The 19,219-nt window shown below is 33.9% G+C and overlaps 7 protein-coding genes across 19 annotated transcripts; 4 read left to right on the forward strand and 3 right to left on the reverse strand.

Annotated features, from left to right (window-relative positions):
- Positions 1-349: 349 nt before the first annotated feature.
- Positions 350-7,776, forward strand: Chsy (Chondroitin sulfate synthase). Of its 11 annotated transcripts, XM_070110690.1 has the most exons (10): positions 602-714; positions 1,979-2,130; positions 2,261-2,310; positions 4,089-4,663; positions 4,726-4,839; positions 4,908-5,020; positions 5,093-5,233; positions 5,326-5,493; positions 5,563-5,980; positions 6,141-7,776. In XM_070110690.1, the coding sequence occupies exons 2-10, from the start codon at positions 2,083-2,085 to the stop codon at positions 7,151-7,153; spliced, it is 2,640 nt and encodes an 879-aa protein (XP_069966791.1). In that variant the 5' UTR covers positions 602-714; positions 1,979-2,082; the 3' UTR covers positions 7,154-7,776. The 11 variants fall into 11 exon arrangements, with proteins under 11 accessions (XP_069966789.1, XP_069966796.1, XP_069966794.1 ...); XM_070110695.1 differs by lacking the exons at positions 1,979-2,130; positions 2,261-2,310 and adding an exon at positions 3,661-3,850 and having other exon boundaries at positions 580-714; XM_070110694.1 differs by lacking the exons at positions 602-714; positions 1,979-2,130; positions 2,261-2,310 and adding exons at positions 3,495-3,576; positions 3,661-3,850.
- On the reverse strand, positions 7,295-18,174 carry LOC106627057 (DALR anticodon-binding domain-containing protein 3). Of its 2 annotated transcripts, XM_070110701.1 has the most exons (6): positions 18,004-18,174; positions 8,546-9,269; positions 8,307-8,488; positions 8,118-8,251; positions 7,865-8,032; positions 7,295-7,739 (listed from the first exon to the last, which is right to left on the reverse strand). In XM_070110701.1, the coding sequence occupies exons 2-6, from the start codon at positions 9,094-9,096 to the stop codon at positions 7,617-7,619; spliced, it is 1,158 nt and encodes a 385-aa protein (XP_069966802.1). In that variant the 5' UTR covers positions 9,097-9,269; positions 18,004-18,174; the 3' UTR covers positions 7,295-7,616. The 2 variants fall into 2 exon arrangements, with proteins under 2 accessions (XP_069966802.1, XP_014102519.1); XM_014247044.3 differs by lacking the exon at positions 18,004-18,174 and having other exon boundaries at positions 8,546-9,446.
- LOC106627063 (uncharacterized) lies at positions 9,560-11,859 on the forward strand. 2 transcript variants are annotated; one of them, XM_036365483.2, is made up of 2 exons: positions 9,560-11,453; positions 11,518-11,859. In XM_036365483.2, the coding sequence occupies exon 1, from the start codon at positions 9,797-9,799 to the stop codon at positions 11,450-11,452; it is 1,656 nt and encodes a 551-aa protein (XP_036221376.1). In that variant the 5' UTR covers positions 9,560-9,796; the 3' UTR covers position 11,453; positions 11,518-11,859. The 2 variants fall into 2 exon arrangements, with proteins under 2 accessions (XP_036221376.1, XP_014102527.1); XM_014247052.3 differs by having other exon boundaries at positions 9,561-11,434.
- LOC106627064 (dnaJ homolog subfamily C member 25 homolog) lies at positions 12,304-13,955 on the reverse strand. The gene has a single exon (XM_014247053.3). The coding sequence runs from the start codon at positions 13,566-13,568 to the stop codon at positions 12,561-12,563; it is 1,008 nt and encodes a 335-aa protein (XP_014102528.1). The 5' UTR covers positions 13,569-13,955; the 3' UTR covers positions 12,304-12,560.
- On the reverse strand, positions 14,151-17,448 carry opm (opossum). Its single transcript, XM_014247067.3, has one exon. It carries the CDS (start codon positions 17,016-17,018, stop codon positions 16,323-16,325), a length of 696 nt encoding a protein of 231 aa, XP_014102542.2. The 5' UTR covers positions 17,019-17,448; the 3' UTR covers positions 14,151-16,322.
- On the forward strand, positions 14,230-16,000 carry LOC106627073 (ribosome biogenesis protein NOP53). Its single transcript, XM_014247066.3, has 5 exons — positions 14,230-14,369; positions 14,442-14,615; positions 14,677-14,994; positions 15,088-15,474; positions 15,539-16,000. Exons 1-5 carry the CDS (start codon positions 14,254-14,256, stop codon positions 15,906-15,908), a joined length of 1,365 nt encoding a protein of 454 aa, XP_014102541.2. The 5' UTR covers positions 14,230-14,253; the 3' UTR covers positions 15,909-16,000.
- A 69-nt stretch (positions 18,175-18,243) lies between the features above and the next one.
- Positions 18,244-19,111, forward strand: Pa1 (PTIP associated 1). The gene is made up of 3 exons (XM_014246974.3): positions 18,244-18,401; positions 18,471-18,695; positions 18,756-19,111. Exons 2-3 carry the CDS (start codon positions 18,481-18,483, stop codon positions 18,916-18,918), a joined length of 378 nt encoding a protein of 125 aa, XP_014102449.1. The 5' UTR covers positions 18,244-18,401; positions 18,471-18,480; the 3' UTR covers positions 18,919-19,111.
- Positions 19,112-19,219: the final 108 nt, after the last annotated feature.

The following is a 19,219-nucleotide window of genomic DNA, read 5'->3' on the forward strand; positions in this document are numbered from 1 at the left end:
ATATGCTTACACTTCGGTTATCATTTCAAAACGAAGTTCGGCATTCGTAATGAAGCACCTTGTAATAGTGAGTGTTTTCAATGTGATTTTGGAGAGTATTGATAACCTCTGTAACTTTAGCTATTTAGAATCGTTACATACATACGAGTACATATGTGCGTATACATACTTGTATATGTATTACTAGAGAATGTTGATTGAATATTCATTAACATTCTCTGGCTAAAGTACATAATAAATATGTATTTAATACAATAATTTTCAATGTAGTACTGAAAGAGGAATTTCAAATGGTAAATCGCCTTTACATGGGCATCTCAGCTGATCGCCGGGAACTCAAACGAATATTGTATTTCGTATGTAAATGGTGATAGAAGAGTTCAGTGTAAACAGCAACGAAAGAGTGCGCAAACGCCAACAAACAAAAAGTTATCTCAGAGACACTAAAAGAGTATATCTTGTTTGCGCCGTGTCTTCAGGCTTACCGTAAGTTTCTTAAATACATGTTTATATTTGAGTGGCGTGAGATACCGTCGTTTCCTACTGAGCGATACTCTACCTACGTGTGTATCTTTTTAGTAATGGACTGCTTGCGCCTGCAATCGCCTCAACATTTTAGTGTGACGACGATTTTCAGCGACATTTGACGTTTCGGTTTCTTCGGTGTGATGTGCTAAAGAATACACATACAAATCGATTACATTACTTGTACTTGTATGTATGTGCGTGGTGAAAATACATGCTCGCAATTGTGTTTGTTGTATCTCACTTGTATGTAGTTGGAATCATTATATTTGTTTTTGCAATCGACGAAGTTCAAGACGGCAAATCTCAGCCGATCAGTTGACTATGGGGTTATGCTTATTTCTGTCAGATTTAGTAATCAATAAATAATATAAATGTATTATGTACTGAATGCCGACTTAATAAAAGAAAAATATACTCTCATTAATCCCGTTCCAATGATAACGCCATCAAAGAAGCACAAGATCGCTAAACAGAGATGTGAAAGGTTCAAGTGCAAACAACTTCGTTAATTGTCGGTTTGGACATAACAAATAAAAGAAAATACGTGGAACTAAAAGCTTTTGTTAATATTTAAATAATTAGTAATAAATAATATTAGAAATAAACGTAAACATTGCCAAAATATATAATATAAGACCGTCGAGACCAAAGTTAGTGAAGACCATAATCATACACACCTATACATACATACATACATGTATGTACAATTATAATTCATAAAACAGTGCTAATTACAATGCGGTTCACATTTTTGCATAAAACAAAAAAACAGTGAATTAAACCGAACTATTCCTGCGAATGGGAATTTGTAAAGAAATGCTCCATCTGCAAAATTTAGCTTGAAAGCGTTCAATATGGTTTCGGTGTAATCGTCGAAGTGACCCGAAAATCGGCTGAAATGAAATATCATTTTCACGTGATATACATGCTTACAAAAATACCACACTTTGCAATAAACCCAAATTGATCAGAATAAGTGGCGACTGCAAATGACGCTTTAAATATATCAATTATGTATGAAACAAATTCTTTAGTGGACCCCCAATGTTGGTTGGCGCAAGCATTGCTCGCATTTTGGTCGAAAAATAATCTTCAGTATGGTATTTCTCCTCATTTTCTCTTATATTTATTCGAGATAACTAAATATCGATCACTTGAATGTTTTCCTCCTCGAAAGTTTCTGATGGAAAAACATTTTCTTTCAAATAAAAGAAATTATTGCTAGAACACCTTGAACACATTTGCTTTTGCAATTTCAACATCCACCTGCCCTAAATGAGAACCCCTTTATGTGTATAGGTAAACACGAGCTTTTGCAACGACTAAAATTGGCGCATTACCGACTGCCACGCGCCAATTAATTCCAATAGCCTCAGTGACGTAGCTATGTACATACTTATGTACACAGTAAAAAAAAATATTATACTTTGCATTAATTTATTTCCAAAAGCAAGATCTGCCCTATAGAAATCAAATAAGTTTTATAAAACTGTGTTTTTTTTTCTTGAAATCGGGGAAACTGAGCAAATCACCGAAGTATAAGGGTGCATAAAAATGCAAAACCTAACAGCAATAGCTACTCCCGCAATATTCAAAATTCAAGTGAGTCTAAACTAATTAAAATCAATTAACCGCTTATCAAATTCTATAATCTGCGTTACTCGGTTACTATTTTAATTGTGAATTTTCCAATAAAAACGCACCAATTAAAAAACAATCAAGATCTTTTTAGAAATTCACGATCACCTCGATTTTGATTCTACAAGGAAACCTTCTCAGCAGGTATTCTATAACGAACACACCGATGTGAAAATTGTGTATACCTATACAAAACTACAAACGATGGCAGTTACAAGTATGTCAATCAATGTTGTTTCAAAGTCCTAGTAGTAAATAAAAAATGGTGCTAGGAGAAATCAAGATGTTCTTATTTAACCTTGCCTGTGACTAAATTGGGGGTATATGTACTTAATGCACATTTATTGTATTTGCCAACGGTTTCCAATGTATATATGATTATACATTTCAACGTGTTAGAGTATAAACAAAATTTTCATACCAGACTATATATAAGAGTTTACATAAGCTCATGCATATCTAAATTTGTATATACCGCGAATATATGTATATTTTTCTAAGAATATTTAATGCTTAATTATTTTATTTCGCTAATTTGAAATTATGTTTGTCTTGCTGGGAATTATACTAGTTCGGGTCTACGTCGCTTCTGAACCATTTTTTTTTTTTTGCTAGTTGCTGTGAAGGAGAAAATTTTTTGCTAAAGTGGTTTATTCGCAAAGTCTTCAAGTGATTTGTCTAATTAATTCTCCCAAATATTTAATTTTTAATTGTATAGCTTAAGGCATATGGGAATCGGGTTTCATGAAGTTATCTAAATTGTTACATAAAACTACTCATTGTTATGACGCTATTATATTCCAATGTGGTCGAGTTGAGGTACAAACCTAAAAAAACAAATCCAAAATTTCACATATCATTGCTGTTTTATATTTTGACATCGCCTCCTACGCCCGGCTTCACTATAAATTCTCTATGAGCTTTTTAGAAGATGTTCATGTTGAAATATTCCCATTAAAGGCGCTGAGAAGTACTAACCTCACCAACCAATTTCCTTATCTCCAAACGCTTATAAAGATCAACATACTTAAATGCATTTTTACAAGTATATCCACACAAAATGCAAATGCAACATCTGAATACACAATTGAGCTAAATATCACTTAAGAGTTTTGCAATTACCCAGATACTTGAACAATTGCTCTCGGTTATATATACTTACACATATTAAATCTACATGGAACATTTGTGGGAACAAAAATTGCAAAAGAAATTCGAGCGCGCCCAAGTCAATTTGTGTATAGAGGAAAATTCTTAGTAATAATAATAATCTAACCCTTCTGTGGACGAAATCCTTAGATTAAATGAACATCACTCATCAATTGTCATTCCAGGCGAAAGTATTACCATTTGGCAAATGTTAAGGCTTGAAAAATTCCAAAGGCTAAATTTAAAAATCAATGTATTTACGTAAGATTTTCTCTCTACACTAATATGAAACAATTTACAATTTAAAAAGCAGTTATTTCAATTTATACAATTTTTTTCAAACAGGCTACTGCGGGCAGATTTCCATTAGCCGTATCCTTCTAAATGACACTGTAAGCTCAAGTGCATCTTAATTCTTCAACAGAAGTACTCCCAGTAAACAAATAGCTGTGACTCTTTTATGCGTTAATTACCTATACATAACCTCATTCATCATGAAATATACTCGCTACTTTTCCCAATCCACTTAACATAGGTATATAAATATACAGTTTCTGATATATCATTAAAGTCATTGGGATAGAATCTCATAGGTTGCCTAAGTCTGGGTTCAGGACGTTATTATGATTTCTAATAAGTCAACTGGAACTAGCAGCTAGCTATGAGCATTTCCAAAAGTATTTAGCAAATATTTGAAGCAATAATAATTGTAACCAACCAATATTTAAATCTTATTTTTATGTGACCATCATGATTGATCCTTGCTTTTTCAGTTTCAATGACATAGACCAAATATCATCCGAGATGTTAATGCAGAATTCTGTTACCAAACGTAAAACGTTGATATTCGCCTTTTTTGGCATCGCTTTGGGACTATGCATTGGCACGGTTCTCAAAAACTATCGTGCGCTGGAGATCGTTAAACGGTGCAGCATGAAACCAAGCGGGCAACAAAACCCGTTCGAAATCATCGGTATGAATCCAGAAGAAGAAACAATTAAAAGCTCACAGAAAAATCTTGTATTCGTCGGCGTAATGACAGCGCAGAACTTTATCGAGGGACGTGCGCGTGCCGTTTATGATACATGGGGGAAGGAGGTGCCTGGTAGAATAGCCTTCTTTAGTTCAGAAGGTTCTCACTCTAAAGAGTTGCCGGTAATAGGTTTGAAGAACGTAGACGATCGCTATCCTCCGCAGAAGAAATCATTCATGATGCTCTATTACATGTATGAACACTATATTGACAAGTTTGAATGGTTCATACGAGCCGATGACGATGTATATATTGAGCCAGAGAAACTGGAACGCTTCCTCCGCTCGATCGACAGTTCTAAGCCACAATTTATAGGTAATAGTATAGCACACGTCGCGCGAACACGATAATTTAAATAAAGTTTTTTTCTCGGAAAGGTCAAGCCGGCAAAGGCAATAGTGAGGAATTTGGCTTGTTATCGTTGGAGTTTGATGAAAATTTTTGTATGGGTGGTCCGGGTGTAATACTGAGTAGTGAAACTCTACGCAGAGGTGAGTTACAATTTGCAAATAAATAATATAATGCAAATTTTCACGGAAGGATCGAATTAATATTATAGTTGCTCCGCATATACCAACTTGCTTGAAGAACCTCTATAGCACACATGAAGATGTAGAAGTCGGACGTTGTGTACAAAAATTTGCTGGCATCCCATGCACATGGAATTACGAGGTATTTATTATGGATCCCGGTAGACGTTATCACTGTTATCGTTCCACTTACATTTGTTGATAATTCTCTTAGATGCAATACATCATGAGACACAATTCAAGCGGACCCTATGCTTTCACTGGTAAACTGAAGCGCAAAGAAATCCACAATGCTATCTCTCTCCATCCGATCAAACAAGCTCCATTAATGTATCGACTCCATTCATTCGTGCAGGTTCGTTTTATATTACATACATACATACATGCTTTTGCACATATATTAATGATTTCTAATCAAGTTTAACAAACTACACTTTATGACTAAAGGGTCTTAAGGCAGAGGAAATCCGACAGGAGTCTCTCGAACTACATCGGGATATTAAACGGATGGCGAGTTTTTTAGAGATACCCAGTGACAGCAAATATTTTGTACCGGGTATCGAATTGATACCTGAAGAGATAAATAACGGCCAACATTATGAAGATCACAACATTCTAGGCAAATTAAAAATTTTTGACTTTCGTAACAGTTAGCTACACATGTATGTAAATATATTTAAATACTTAGGCATTACTCCGGATTTGAAGAAATTCACGCCCTCATCGACATCCGACCTACTCGAGTGGTCTTTTATTGCAAGAAGCCTCTATTCTAGTGAAAATGCGAATCCTAAACATAAAATCGACTCAGCACTCCGGGAGGGACTCGAAGACGTCATCACAGAAGTAATGGAGAACATAAACAATTATTCCCGACAAAGGGGACGAGTTATAGAGTTTCGTGAACTACTTTACGGCTATAATAGGGTAAATCCGTTGCATGGTCAGGATTTAATACTGGACCTCTTACTGATCTATAAGCGATACCGTGGCAAAAAAATGACTGTACCAGTGCGTCGTCATTTGTATGTACAGCGCGCATTCACCGGTACATTTGTAAAGGAATTCAACGAGGACTTTTACAATTTTACAGTTCAAAAAAGTGAGTATATGGTACTGATATGCATTTACATATTCTTAAGGCAGTAAAATCCTGTCCTGTATTTCCATACGTATGTATGGTAATTAGTTATAAAAATTTACATACATATGTGTTCGATACACATACAAACATTTTAAATATAAGTTTTTATTGTTTTTAGGCTATTTGAAAAACATGTTGAGCTCCGGTATGGAAAGAATTTCAAAACACTTTACCCTTCCTGGTTTGCCAGCTGGCAAAGGTCTGTTCGGCGCCGCTGCCGATACGTCGAAAATCGTATTTGTATTACCAATAGCTGGACGTTTTGGCACATTCCAGCGATTCTTAGACACCTATGAACGTGTAGCGATAGAACAGGATAAAAATTGTGATTTACTGGTGGTTATATTCGGAGACATTGCAAGCGTTCAAAGTCACTTGCATCTTTTATTGGATCTACGTCAACGGCACATTTACCAACACATTAACTATATACAACGGAATGAAGAATTTTCACGGGGTGTGGCATTGGATGTGGCCGCACGTTCATCTTATATACGGGATAATGACATAATGCTATTCATCGATGTTGATATGGTGTTTCAATTGGAAACATTGCATCGTATACGATTCAACACAGTGCAAGGCCGGTATGTATATTTACCGATCGTCTTCAGCCAATATGACCCTAAGAGGCGTTGGAGAGATGAAGATGTTGGATATGCTCATACACAAGCTGACGAGATTACCAATGAATCGGGATACTTCCGACAATTCGGTTACGGCATATGCGCCATATACAAATCGGATATACTTGATGATGATATAAATGGTTTTGATAAGGATATAACAGGTTGGGGATTAGAAGATGTAAAATTCTTAGACAAAATCGTTAAGGTTGGTAACCGGCGAAATGATTTTCTGGTCAATACTGCCGAGGTGCCAGCCCAGTACAATGATGCCGCACGCAAAATGAGGCGTCTTAGTATATTCCGTGCTCCCGATCCGACATTGGTACATATATTCCACGATATTAGTTGTGATGTTAAGCTCGATGCTCCACAATATAACATGTGTCTAGGAACGAAAGCGAATTCAATTGGTAGTACCCATTTTATGGAACGATTATTTTATGGTAATAAAGATAACATAAATTTCATTTCCGAATTCAATCAAAAAAAGCTGCAGAGATGAGATTTAATAGGTTTAGCGACATACCAAAATCAAGTATTTCAAATAGCTTTTGAACGTATTATCTGATATTTATATTTTTGTGTGTTTCATACTAAACAAACCTTAAGGTATTAGAATATTCAGGAATTAAGGCACAACAAAGAGGTTATACAGGTATAAAACGCATACATATGTATTTAATTGTAAGCTGTAGCTTTAAGGCTATCCTGAAAAATGCTTTGCATTGGAACAGTACATACTTATGTTTAGAGATAAGAATTTACATGCAGATTTTAAGTTATTGTTTCAATAGTTTTTGTACGCAAATATTTATAAGAATTTCATATATTTAAGTATGTAGTTTTTCTTGCATACGTACTAGAGCATTAGATATGTAAAAATCTGGGTTATTCAATATATTATATATACATAAAGTAATTTTTTACAAAATTATAATTCGGCACACAAAAATTTGAACAATTGATCACATAAAATGAACCGGTTCGATATCAAGCAGAGCCAATGCTTTATTAAGAATTTCTCGAACTGCTTTCACCAGATATATACGGGCATATACGTAAGGCATTAAGTGCTGTCGCGTTTCTTGCTGTACATTGAATGAAAATAAATATAAAACAAATTAATTAGTTTTAAAATTATTCAAATTATATATAATAATATATAAAAGAAAGAAGTAATAATAATAACAATAACATCTCAGATTGAACTTACCGTTAAAATTCGAATTCGTCGATAGTATACACTAAAGAGTGCAGTGAAATCGCCAAGGAATCTGACGATAGTATGAACACCACATATTCCTTTTTGTAACTGTTCCAGACAAGTCTCAATAAGGTTCGGGAAGGCAAATATATAACAAAACACTAGTTGCCATTCTTCCTAATTAAAAAACCAGAAGAAAAATTTAATACAATGGACAAATTGATTGAACATAAAAATAAACACTATTAACGATAGCACTTACTTCTTCATCGAGCAAAGTGAAGTCAATACTATCTATGGGCGGCAGACCTTCGTAATCACCATTATCCACCTTCTCATCAAAACGGCGAAGCAATGACTCTAAACGCGCAGAGTTATACAAAATAAAGGCAGCACCTATTGTACGCAAAATATATAAATTTCCATGGTTCATTTCTTTACTATCCTTTACCTTTTGTACTACCTTTGCCGCTACGAATTATTTGAACCGGACTTGAAAAACGCACTTCCATCAAATCAACAGTAACCGCTGCTGTACCTAAGCGAGACATCAATGTGCTAAACCTTGTATCATCTTTTACTCGGACACCATACTTATGCATTGCCATTAAGCACATATCATTAGATCGGCAACTTTAACAAACACTTTTTGTATTCCTAGTATTTATAACTGTGAAAGCAAGAAATTACCTCAGATACTCTTTGGTTTTCAATTTTGTTATTTTTCCAGTAATTGGGTCAATAACTATGCCACATCGAATGGTGGCAGAGCTCAGCTTACTTGAAGGAATAATAACTGAATTTATCGAGGGCTTACTAGCAGCACTGATTACTTGTACTTGCAAAACAACATTTTCTCCTTTGCCTTGCGTTACTTCCATTACTTCTTCCTCTGTTAGCATAGTCCATTTCGAGTATTCGAAAACCCGACCGAGGATATCCTCTAAAAGTTTAACCCTATAAAATGACAGTTCTTCAATTTCTTCTCCGGCTTGGTTTAGACGACTAAAAAATACCCTTTGTCTAGGGTCTTTTTCCAGCTTCGCAAAGGTATTAGTGTGGTCGTTTTTCAAAACCTGTTGAATTAACATTGTCATCACCGCTTGTCGTTGCAGGTACAAAAAGCATCGCTCATTATCAATTTTTATCCGTTCTACTGGAAACGTCCAGCCAGCGGCCGTTTGAAGAAACCTTTCTTGCGCATTAATAGATACATCTTCTCCTTCATCCTTCTTAAACATATCAAATGCAATTGAGCGCAGCTTGTGTCCCGTTTCTTTACAACAGTTATTCCATAGTTCTGAACGGCAATGAAAACTGAATTCTCCTTGTACTTTTAATTTTTCTTTATGTGTGCGTATGAAATTTGTCGCTTTCTTTGGGATATTCACACCAGGAAATAGGTTTGGTTTTTCTAATAAATATGAACATAAATTCTCGGTTATGAATGCTATAGGATTCGACATTTCTTTGCGCCTTTTTTGTTTTGATTCTTTATTTTCCATGATAGCAGAGACAGAGAACGTAGATTTATTTTTTATTCATTATACGTTCTCTAATTAAAGTAGCATATTTCTTACAGTAGGCAATAACTATCAGAACATTTAACATGATATTTATTGTTAGCAATAAACATCAATAAGTTCTTTGCATTGACAACTACGTTTTTATTTCTAAAAGATATTTAACTTCAAAGTTTCTGTATATACTCCTTTTGTTTATTTGTATTAAATTTAATATACATCAGTAGTTCATTTCAGGTTTACGGTTGCTATTTATTTATCACAGTGTACTCATCGAAACCGTGTATACTAGCCTTATTGACAAATGACAGGTTTTGTCGTTCTGTCAAATTTTAATAAATTTATTGTTTTTGTTTTGATAAAGGATTTACAAAAAGGATTAATAAAATTTTGTAGTAAACAACGTAAATAAATAATAATGGCAGTTGTGATCGATTTAAATTTCGTCTGCGTTATTTGCCTTCAAGACGATGGAGGTGAATTGATATCTGTCTTCTCTGGAGATAAAGAGAGTAGTACTCAGTCGTCGCCAGAGTCAAGTTTCTCAATTGCCGAAAAGATTTCGTTATGTTCAGGATTAAATTTGTCCGATATAAGTATTAAAGTTTCCAACAAAATATGTAATCGCTGTTTGGATGATCTTTCTGTTGCTTGGCGCTTCCGAAAGAATTGTGAAACCACGAATTCCCTCTTCAGATCCATACAACAAGAGGAAAATGGAGATGTGTCTTTAATCAATTATGACGTCGATTGTGAGAAAATGAAACTTCCTACTTGTTTGAAAATACGACGAGTTCATTCTGACATTAAATCATGTATCGATACTTGTGAAGTAGATGGAGAACAATCTGGCGACATTGACCAAAGCGAAGTAGAAAAATCTCAAGATGACTTGGAGTCAATTTCAGGTTTCGGAATAGTAGAATATATTGATGAAGATGAACAAAAGCAGTCTGATGAAAGCACAGATTATTTTAACTGTATTCGGGAAGAAAGTCTTGAAGCGAATGAGAATTTTAAAGTAATTCAGAAACAATCTACTACAGAAAAAGTAAGTAACGCAAAACTTGTGAAGATACAAAATGAAATCAATACTACAGAATATGGATTGAAATTTGAAGCTGAAATAAAACAAGAATTCACAGAAGATGGAGTCGAAGATGATAGTATAGGTTTTATAAGTAAACAAACAGAAAATGAGTTTCCGAAGAGCGAAAAAAAAAGAATTTCATCTTCTAATAACTCAAAAACTAATGCTGAAAAAGGAATAACATTTAACAGGAAATTGAGTTATAAAAAATTATCCACTCCGAGTGAAGTGAAGTCCAATGGTCCTCAAAAGTTATCGCATAAAAGCAAAGCATTTCATGCTTCTATCAAGATTTGTGAGATCTGTGGAAACATTTACAAATATCAACATGCACTAAGCGCTCATATGCGTAGACACAATAACGACCGGCAGTTCGGTTGTGAACTTTGCGACAAGGCATTTGTTTCGAATGTAGAGCTTAGACGACATATGCGTGTGCATACGGGTCAAAAGCCATATCCTTGCTCTTTTTGTGAAAGACGTTTTTCCGACTTTGGGTCGCGAAGTAAACACGAACGCACACATACTGGTGAGCGACCATATCGTTGCACAACATGCAATAAGTCCTTTGCATATCCACATGTTCTGACTGTACATTTACGAACTCATACGGGTGAGAAAAAATTCCAATGTACACGATGTGGTAGAGGCTTCACAAAGAAAGCATACCTCTTAGCTCACTTAGAAAACCATACACGCTGTGAAAACATATCATCAATTACACGAATAAATGATAATGAATCTGCTGTTAGTATAAAATCTGATTCTGATACGACGCAACAACAAGAAATTACTGCAATAAAAACAGTGGCCTTCGAGGAATGCATATTTACCACAGAATTAGTTAATGATAGTGGAAATTTAACCAACGGAGACGATGACATAAGCCGTTGTAAGATGGAACTCGAAGATACGATCGACGAGGAACACTTAGAAGATGATAATGATGTCGAATACATTTTGGGAGTACGTTCATTGTCATGAAGTAGCATTATATAAATTATTTTGTATTATAAAAAATTTGCTAACGTAAGAACATTTTTCGCTAGAACACTCAACAGCTCAAACGTGTAACTAATTAACTGCTTGGGAGCATAAATATGTATCCTACGCATAGTTGTCATATGAGAAGTAATTTCTGAAATATATTTCATATTGGCACACGAAGATCCTTCATGCCAGGAGCTCACCTGCTGGACGAGGTGAAAATTTTCGTGGCAATCCTAATTACCTCACTTGTAGAAACCACATGTGGTGAATGATATGCTGATAAAGATCTACAGCCATAACTTTTCATCAATGTATTTATTAGTATTTGTATTAATAATAAGGAAATATATAGATGTATTATTATAATGAACAATAAATTGTTAATATTTATTGAAAGATTATACCTCTTCAGAAATTATTATTTTACAACATAAGTATAGCTACGAAATAAGTACTTCAAAAAGATATCTACACATGTACACATGTACAAATTTATGCACATATATGTAAATTATTTGGCACAAAAACTAATTTCGTCAGCACTGTTCGTAAGCCGCCATCATTTCAATGGCCTTATTAAAATTTCCACAGACTCTAAATACATGCATAAAAGTGCCAAATATGAATAAAAACAATTGTATCAATAAGAATATTCTACAAACAAATAAGAACATGTGGGAATAATTAAAGAAACCACAAGTTTTAATCGGCTTCATAAGCTTGTGAGTGTGCTTACATTCCACTTATATAAACCGGTTCCTCAATAGTTCAATGAACACTGATTAATAGATTACGGAAGATATCATGATGATCATGTATTTTAAAGCAATAAGAAATGTGCACTCTTAAAGTTGTTACGTTTACAGTAAATTCATTTTATTTTTAAAACATATTTCGATGACAAAAAGAAAGACATTTTGAAAACGGAATCAATAAAACTTGATCAACTTAAATACATGTTGATATATTAGCCATAATAATATGTATTGTATATTGTATTCTACTTTACTGTTATTTAGGAAATTAAATAAATATTTTTTAGCAAATTTTTAGTTTATCTTTAACATAAGTATGTATTAATTGAATTTGAGGCGTTGGTCTTTTAGTCCTCAAATGTCATTCTTCCTGGTCCATGGTTTTTCATATATCGTCGGTAAGATTTGTATCGTGGGTTCTCTGCCAATTTCTTTTTCATCTCCTCTTCCTGCTCTTCATGCCATTCTTCAAACTTATCCTTTTCCCATAGCTCCAATCGTAAATATTCTTCAATTTGATGATCTTCTAATCCATTAAATTGGTTCTCACCCATTTTCATATAACGCCTTATCAAATGAAGCTTTTCATCTCGTCCGTACGGCTGCTTCCTTATTGTGAATTTCCAAATCCATTTTGCATGCCAAACTAAGAAACTAAGCAATGTGTATGGGCAAATCAGCAACTGGACCCACAGTACGTCATATATTGAAGGTTTAGCATAGCCACCCCTAACATCCATCTTTTCCTCTATAACTTTACGGACAATGCGTTCAATTTCTTCGCGTTGATCACTCTTTGACATTCGATTCTTGCCCTTACGATTACTTATTTTTTCAATCTCGTCTTTGGCAATTTCTATTGCCTGATTCCGATATTTTGGCACAGTTGCCAAATATTTTATAGCGCTATCATAACGCTGTAGTCCCGAGTAGTACTGAATGATAGAAACTATTGTAAGAGTTGCAACAATGACGATGCGAACATCGACTTTTGGCGCAACACGTCTTCGATAGTAGCGATAGTAATGTGAATAGTATTCCTCTGGGTGGTCTAACATATAGTCATAATCTCTTCGTGATTCATCGTCTCGCAGGATTTCATACGCAGTGGCAACCAACTTGAACTTTATCTCTGCCTCCGCTTTTGCTTCAGCACCCCGATGCATGTCAGGATGGTGTTTTCGAGCTAACAAACGATACGCTTTTCCTATTTCGGATTTGGTGGATTGACGAGTTACACCCAAGACATCATAACAATCTTCCCTGCCGCAGTAGATACCATCCAAAAGCCCTAAACATGCTGGCACCATGGCTAAGGAAATGGCCACGAAACAAATATATTGCGCAAATCGCATTTTTATTTGATAATTAATTCAAACTTGTAAAACTTCAATACTATGAATACGACACCAATAAACACCTGTGGCCGCTAACGATACTTTGCCACGTTCTGTTTTCCGCGTTCTATAAAAATTATCAACGATAACTTCACCTGAATCAGTATTTTTGACGCGAATGTTTGGCTATTTCAAGCACTATACTTTAAATGAACAATTAACGTGTTTGCTGAAATAACTTGACTTAAGTTTTAATATTACTAAGAATGACATATTACATTCTAATAGAAAAATATTATGTTCTCCAAATCTAACTACACGGCTCAGTCTCTAAATTGCCACAATTATTCAGCTCTCTTTTTCCTACATCGTTCCGAAAAGACAACAACAGAGAACGTCTATTATATATATTCTCGTTCATCTGTGCAACAGCTGGCAGAGATACATATATTCTGCAGCTGGCGGCAGAGAACGTATATCATGATAGCATATATACGTTCTCTGTTTAAATTTACTAATTTTTATTCGTATTGTACTAAACAAAAAACCAGAGAACGTATATCATATTTTACGTTCTCTGTGTCAATGATTAATCTGGCATTTCTTCATTACTACTATTTGAAAACACACGTGTATTTCTTTAAGGTTTCCACGGTGGAAATTAAAGTTTAAACAATTTGAGTTTAAGTAAATTTAAAGAAATATGTCTGCAATTAAGAAAAAACGTATTTCAAAGAAAACCAAATCAGCATGGCGCAAAACAGATATTAAAGATGTAGAAGAATTTTTAGAGGACCAACGACAAGAGGAACGTGTTGGGTAAAATATTTTTAAATTAAAAGAATAACATAAATATAATAATTAACGTTTATTTTATGATTTTGTCGGTAGGTCATTTGCAGACAAAAACGACGATGAGTTGTTTACGGTGGATGCTACACCACTGAAACACAAATTGGCCATTCTGACAGAAAAGCAAAAACGGAAATTAAACGCTAAAAAACCATTGCGTTCTTTGGAGGCTTTAAACAATACGTCTAAAGTGAAAGATCCAATTGTTAAAAGGTAAAATTAGATAGTCTAAATAATAAATAAAAATAATGTATAAAACACTCTAATGTAACAGGAATCGAGTTCGCCAGAAAAAAAGTGGACGTATTATCGAAGAAGAGGTCCGAAATCCAACTAAACCTCGACATTTCCAAGCAAATAAAGATAGGGAGCGATACTACCAAACTCTTGAAAAAAAGCTAAAGAAAGAAGAGCAATTAATCAAAACAGCAAAAGACGTGTGGGCAGAAGAAGATTTTCGAGACAAAATACCTGGTTTAAAAGATGAGAAAGGATGGATAAGCAAAGAATTAGCACTGCATGTAACAAAGAATGTTGGTAAACCAGTAATAAAAGTGCACGATAGTATACGTCATCGCACAACAAAAGCAAAGTAGGTAATACATTTTGGTTTTTGTAAATTTTATGTTTTAAAAAATATAGAAATCCTATACAGTAATTTTATAACTATTATTATTTTTGATAGAAAATTCGCAACCCCTCCTCCAGGCCTGAGCTATAATCCATCATTGGATGACCACCACAAATTGATTAAAGAAGTTGTAGAACGAGAAGAAAAAATCATAAAAGAGGAAAACCACTTGAAACGAGTTACTACTCAAATGTTTTCGAAAGTTACACATGAAGAGCGTGATACACGACGTTTGCAAGAAATGCGTTCAGGCTTAGATGATGAAAGTGAAGGAGAATCAAACGATGTCATAGAAGCTGGGGAATATAGAACTATTAATCCCCCAGTTGAAAATAAGAAGAGAAGTAAACAGTCAAGGCGGAAAGAACTGCATCAAAAAGAATTACAGAAAAAGCAAGCAGAAAAGAAAGCTCTTAAAAAGCAAGTTGCTGACTTAAACAGGTACAACTCCAAATTCCACCATCGAAAAGATTGAATATACAATGTGTTTTCTTTATTTACATAGGATAAAATCAATTAAAACCGAAGTCATTGCCGAAGAGGAAGCTTTAAAGATTTTAAAAAAGCACCGCAAAAAGGTCGAGTTAAAGAAAAAATTCGAAACTAAACGCTTAGGACGTCGTAAGTATGTGGATCCAGACATAGATATCAATATGCCAGAGGACATTGCTGGTAATCTGCGAAATGTGAAACCAGAATCCAGTTTGTTGGTGGATCGATTTAAAAACTTCCAAAAACGAAACATTTTGCCTGTAAGTGTTGCAACTGGCAAGCAAAAGTCAAAGAAAGTAAAACGTTTTCCACGAAGTACGCACAAAGAAACTGGCATATCATTTCAAATGCTCCGAGAACAGCGCAAAGTTGGACAAACTTAATCACATCGTTTTAGAATAATAATACATACAAATATACATATAATTTTCAGTAATAAAAAATTGGTTCAATATATTCTGATATAAAGCTAAAATGGCTACAATTTTTTATACAGCAAACATTTTTAACAATATGACTCTTAATTTTACTATGGCAGACTGCATAACAATACATTTACCCAACTGGAGGTTGATTATTTAAGAATTGCTGTTTTTTGAGATCGTCTTAAAGTAAGATTTACATTCCAAGTATTATTCAGTTATATTGAGTATTTTTCATACACATGTAGTATATGTTATTCCATAAAATTTGGAATATTTTCTTTGGTTTAAATGGCGGAATATTTCCACGTAAAGGCATACACTCATATTATTTTGTTCCATTCGCTTTATAGACCGGATATGTTTGAATGTGCATCACATTCTCAATTTTTTCCAGAAAGTGCTCATTCGCGTATTTGTATCAAATATACTTCGAACCATGAACACTTGTAAAAGTCCCACCAAAATCATAGCACATATTTGAAAGAGTGACCATTTATTTATTTTCGAGTAATTAGCCTCCGCTAGATTGCGATCTCGTGCCTCTGTTGATCGTAACATGTTTAATATTTGATGAGCTTTTGCTATTTGCATGTGTACGCGTCCAATATACTCCAAGATTTCATGAACTTGAATATCATACAATTCCTCCGGTGTTTTGGAAGTAGAGGCATTATCCCAATCGTTATCAAAAGCTGACTGTCCTTCTTGCTCAATAATAAGTTCAAAGAATACAGTTTTTCGATTATAAGAACTGAAAGTGTTATCAAAACAGAAGCGATAATCTCCGTCTTTGTTTGCCTTATGACGATGTATGTTTTCCGGTTTTTTATAGTCGCTTACTATTACTAATCCTATAGGATCCAGAAGTGAAAAGCTTATATCTAAGTCCCCATGCCCACCATCAATCACTTGATATTCTATATCGATAGTTTCCCCATTTCGTACGGGATGGTAAAAGCATTCTTTTCTGCCAGCTTCTATATATACTGTCATTTCCTTTTCATACCCATTTACGAAACTAAAAACTGTCATAATACCGAGGAACATCCAGAGATTTATATCCACCATCTTTTGATAAATTAAAATTATATTGTAACACAACAAAACCAAGCGTCAAAAAAAATACCATATCAATGGCTACATAAACGAAACTTAAGAATTTTCAAATGATTGGATGACCATCTGTTTCTGAACGCAGAGTTGCAAAAATTTCAGATCCTTTTATATGTATCGCATATGGATATTAGCAGAGAACTTTGATATACGTTCTCTGATATTAGAGCCAATAAATGGGGGGCTCATTGCTACACGTTCAATTAATATCGCGGTCCTGGATGGCGTTCAATTTATATTAAAAAAGTAGTATGCAATATTGCGATCCATATCACAAAATATTTAAATATTTATTTAGAAATCCGAATCACGATTTAAACGTGCAATATTGATTGCGCGATCCACGATATTTTGTATGTAAATTAACGATACGACGGAACAAAGTATAAAAAATAATTAAAACCCATTCGAATTTCCTAAAATTGTATTACTTATTTATATTAATACAAAAATTTTAGTATTTTCAAAGTACCGGTGAATTTTTTACAATGGTTCCTAGAATTTATTTGATCTAACGTTTCCTTTGAATATTTTTTTTCTAAACCATAAACACTTTTCTTCAGTTCTCTTTCGACATTACAAAAAAAATTTAAACAAATAATAAAGCATAACTATTTTTTAACGTATAGATTTAATGTAATATAAGGGAAAATTTATAATTTTATACAATGTATGAAATGGTTCCAGACAGGTTGAAGTTTTCAAGTTTCAAAATATATGTATATTAATTTAATCTGATCTATTAAAAAAATGTAAAAGGTATATATGATCTTGAGAGATTCTGTCAAATATCAATTTTGCAATTTTTATACCACGCAACAAACAACGTGTAATATATGTAAATAAAATATATAGTTATTGAATTAGAGCGATTTCTTATCGATAAATTTAAGTACATATTGTAACGGATTTCTCGATAAATCGTCTACCTGTAACTCACTCTTGAGTTCGATCACTGGATTGTTAAATAAAAGTCCCAATTTAATGGCTACACACTTATCTTTATTTCTAATTCCAACGACTTAACACTTATTGCTTATTCGAGCTTACAACTTCTTGCTTATGTCTCAATTGTTCTTATCACGACAACACTCTAACTAGAACTGTGTTTGCTGCACAATCCGGCAGCCCTTATATAGTAAATCTGTAACAAAACATTGCTTCTAGAACATTCTGGCAACTACGAATTCGGTAACTAGTTGCTTCTGGCCGTTTATCGTTCATTCGAATTTGTTCTATTATCTATATTCGTCACAATATGTATATTTAATCCGTTTAAATTTTATTTTGGCAACATTGTCTTTCTAAATGAGAACTTGTTTGTTTACTAACATTTTGGTAATTACATTATATAGGATTTTTTAATAATATAAACTCAACTCTCCAATTTACATACTTATACAATAGTTTCATACAAATGACAGCCGTAGATATTAATCCCACAGAGAGCTACAACTCGAATGGGGAAGAGTACGAAATACCAGGAGCAGAAGAACTGGAGAACTTATACATGACCATTGAAAAGGGAACAATTCCGGAACTGCAATGGCAATTTCCTGGACGCCAACAAATTAACACAGAAACTGTAGCTCCTAAAGTTGAACCTACAGCACCAGCAAATACTGAAGAAGAGTAAGTCTATTATTGTTACTCTAATTCAATATGTTACGGAACTGATACTTTTTCCTTTAGGCCAGCAGCTAAAACGGACTTTGACTTTAGCGACGATGTTACCCAACCACAAATGAGAGTAAGAAATCAAAATTCTACTCCAAAGTCTACGAAAAAGAAAATTGCAAACTTCGCCGGCGTTATGGAAGTGCTCAAAAAGAAAAACGCAGAAGGATCATCCTAACAAAACGAATACCTTACAAATATATCGGTTTACGTTCAGTCAGAAAATATATGTATAATGTGGTTAGAATTACTTATTACACAACTTTTTGGAGTATAAAAAAAACTATTTTCAATTTGCATCATACTTTAATTAAACTCTAATGTTCTAAAAGAAAGACAATACAGCTGACGACTAACAGAAATTACAAATTTTGTATCTGATTAAATAAAAAGGGTATGATTTCCAAAGCATAAATGCTTCTTAATAAAGGTACAAATAAAAATAGAATTAAACATTTTTAAAAATTTTATTTCAAAGA

Source organism: Bactrocera oleae, chromosome 5, assembly GCF_042242935.1.
Source record: "Bactrocera oleae isolate idBacOlea1 chromosome 5, idBacOlea1, whole genome shotgun sequence".
Lineage (NCBI taxonomy): Eukaryota > Metazoa > Arthropoda > Insecta > Diptera > Tephritidae > Bactrocera > Bactrocera oleae.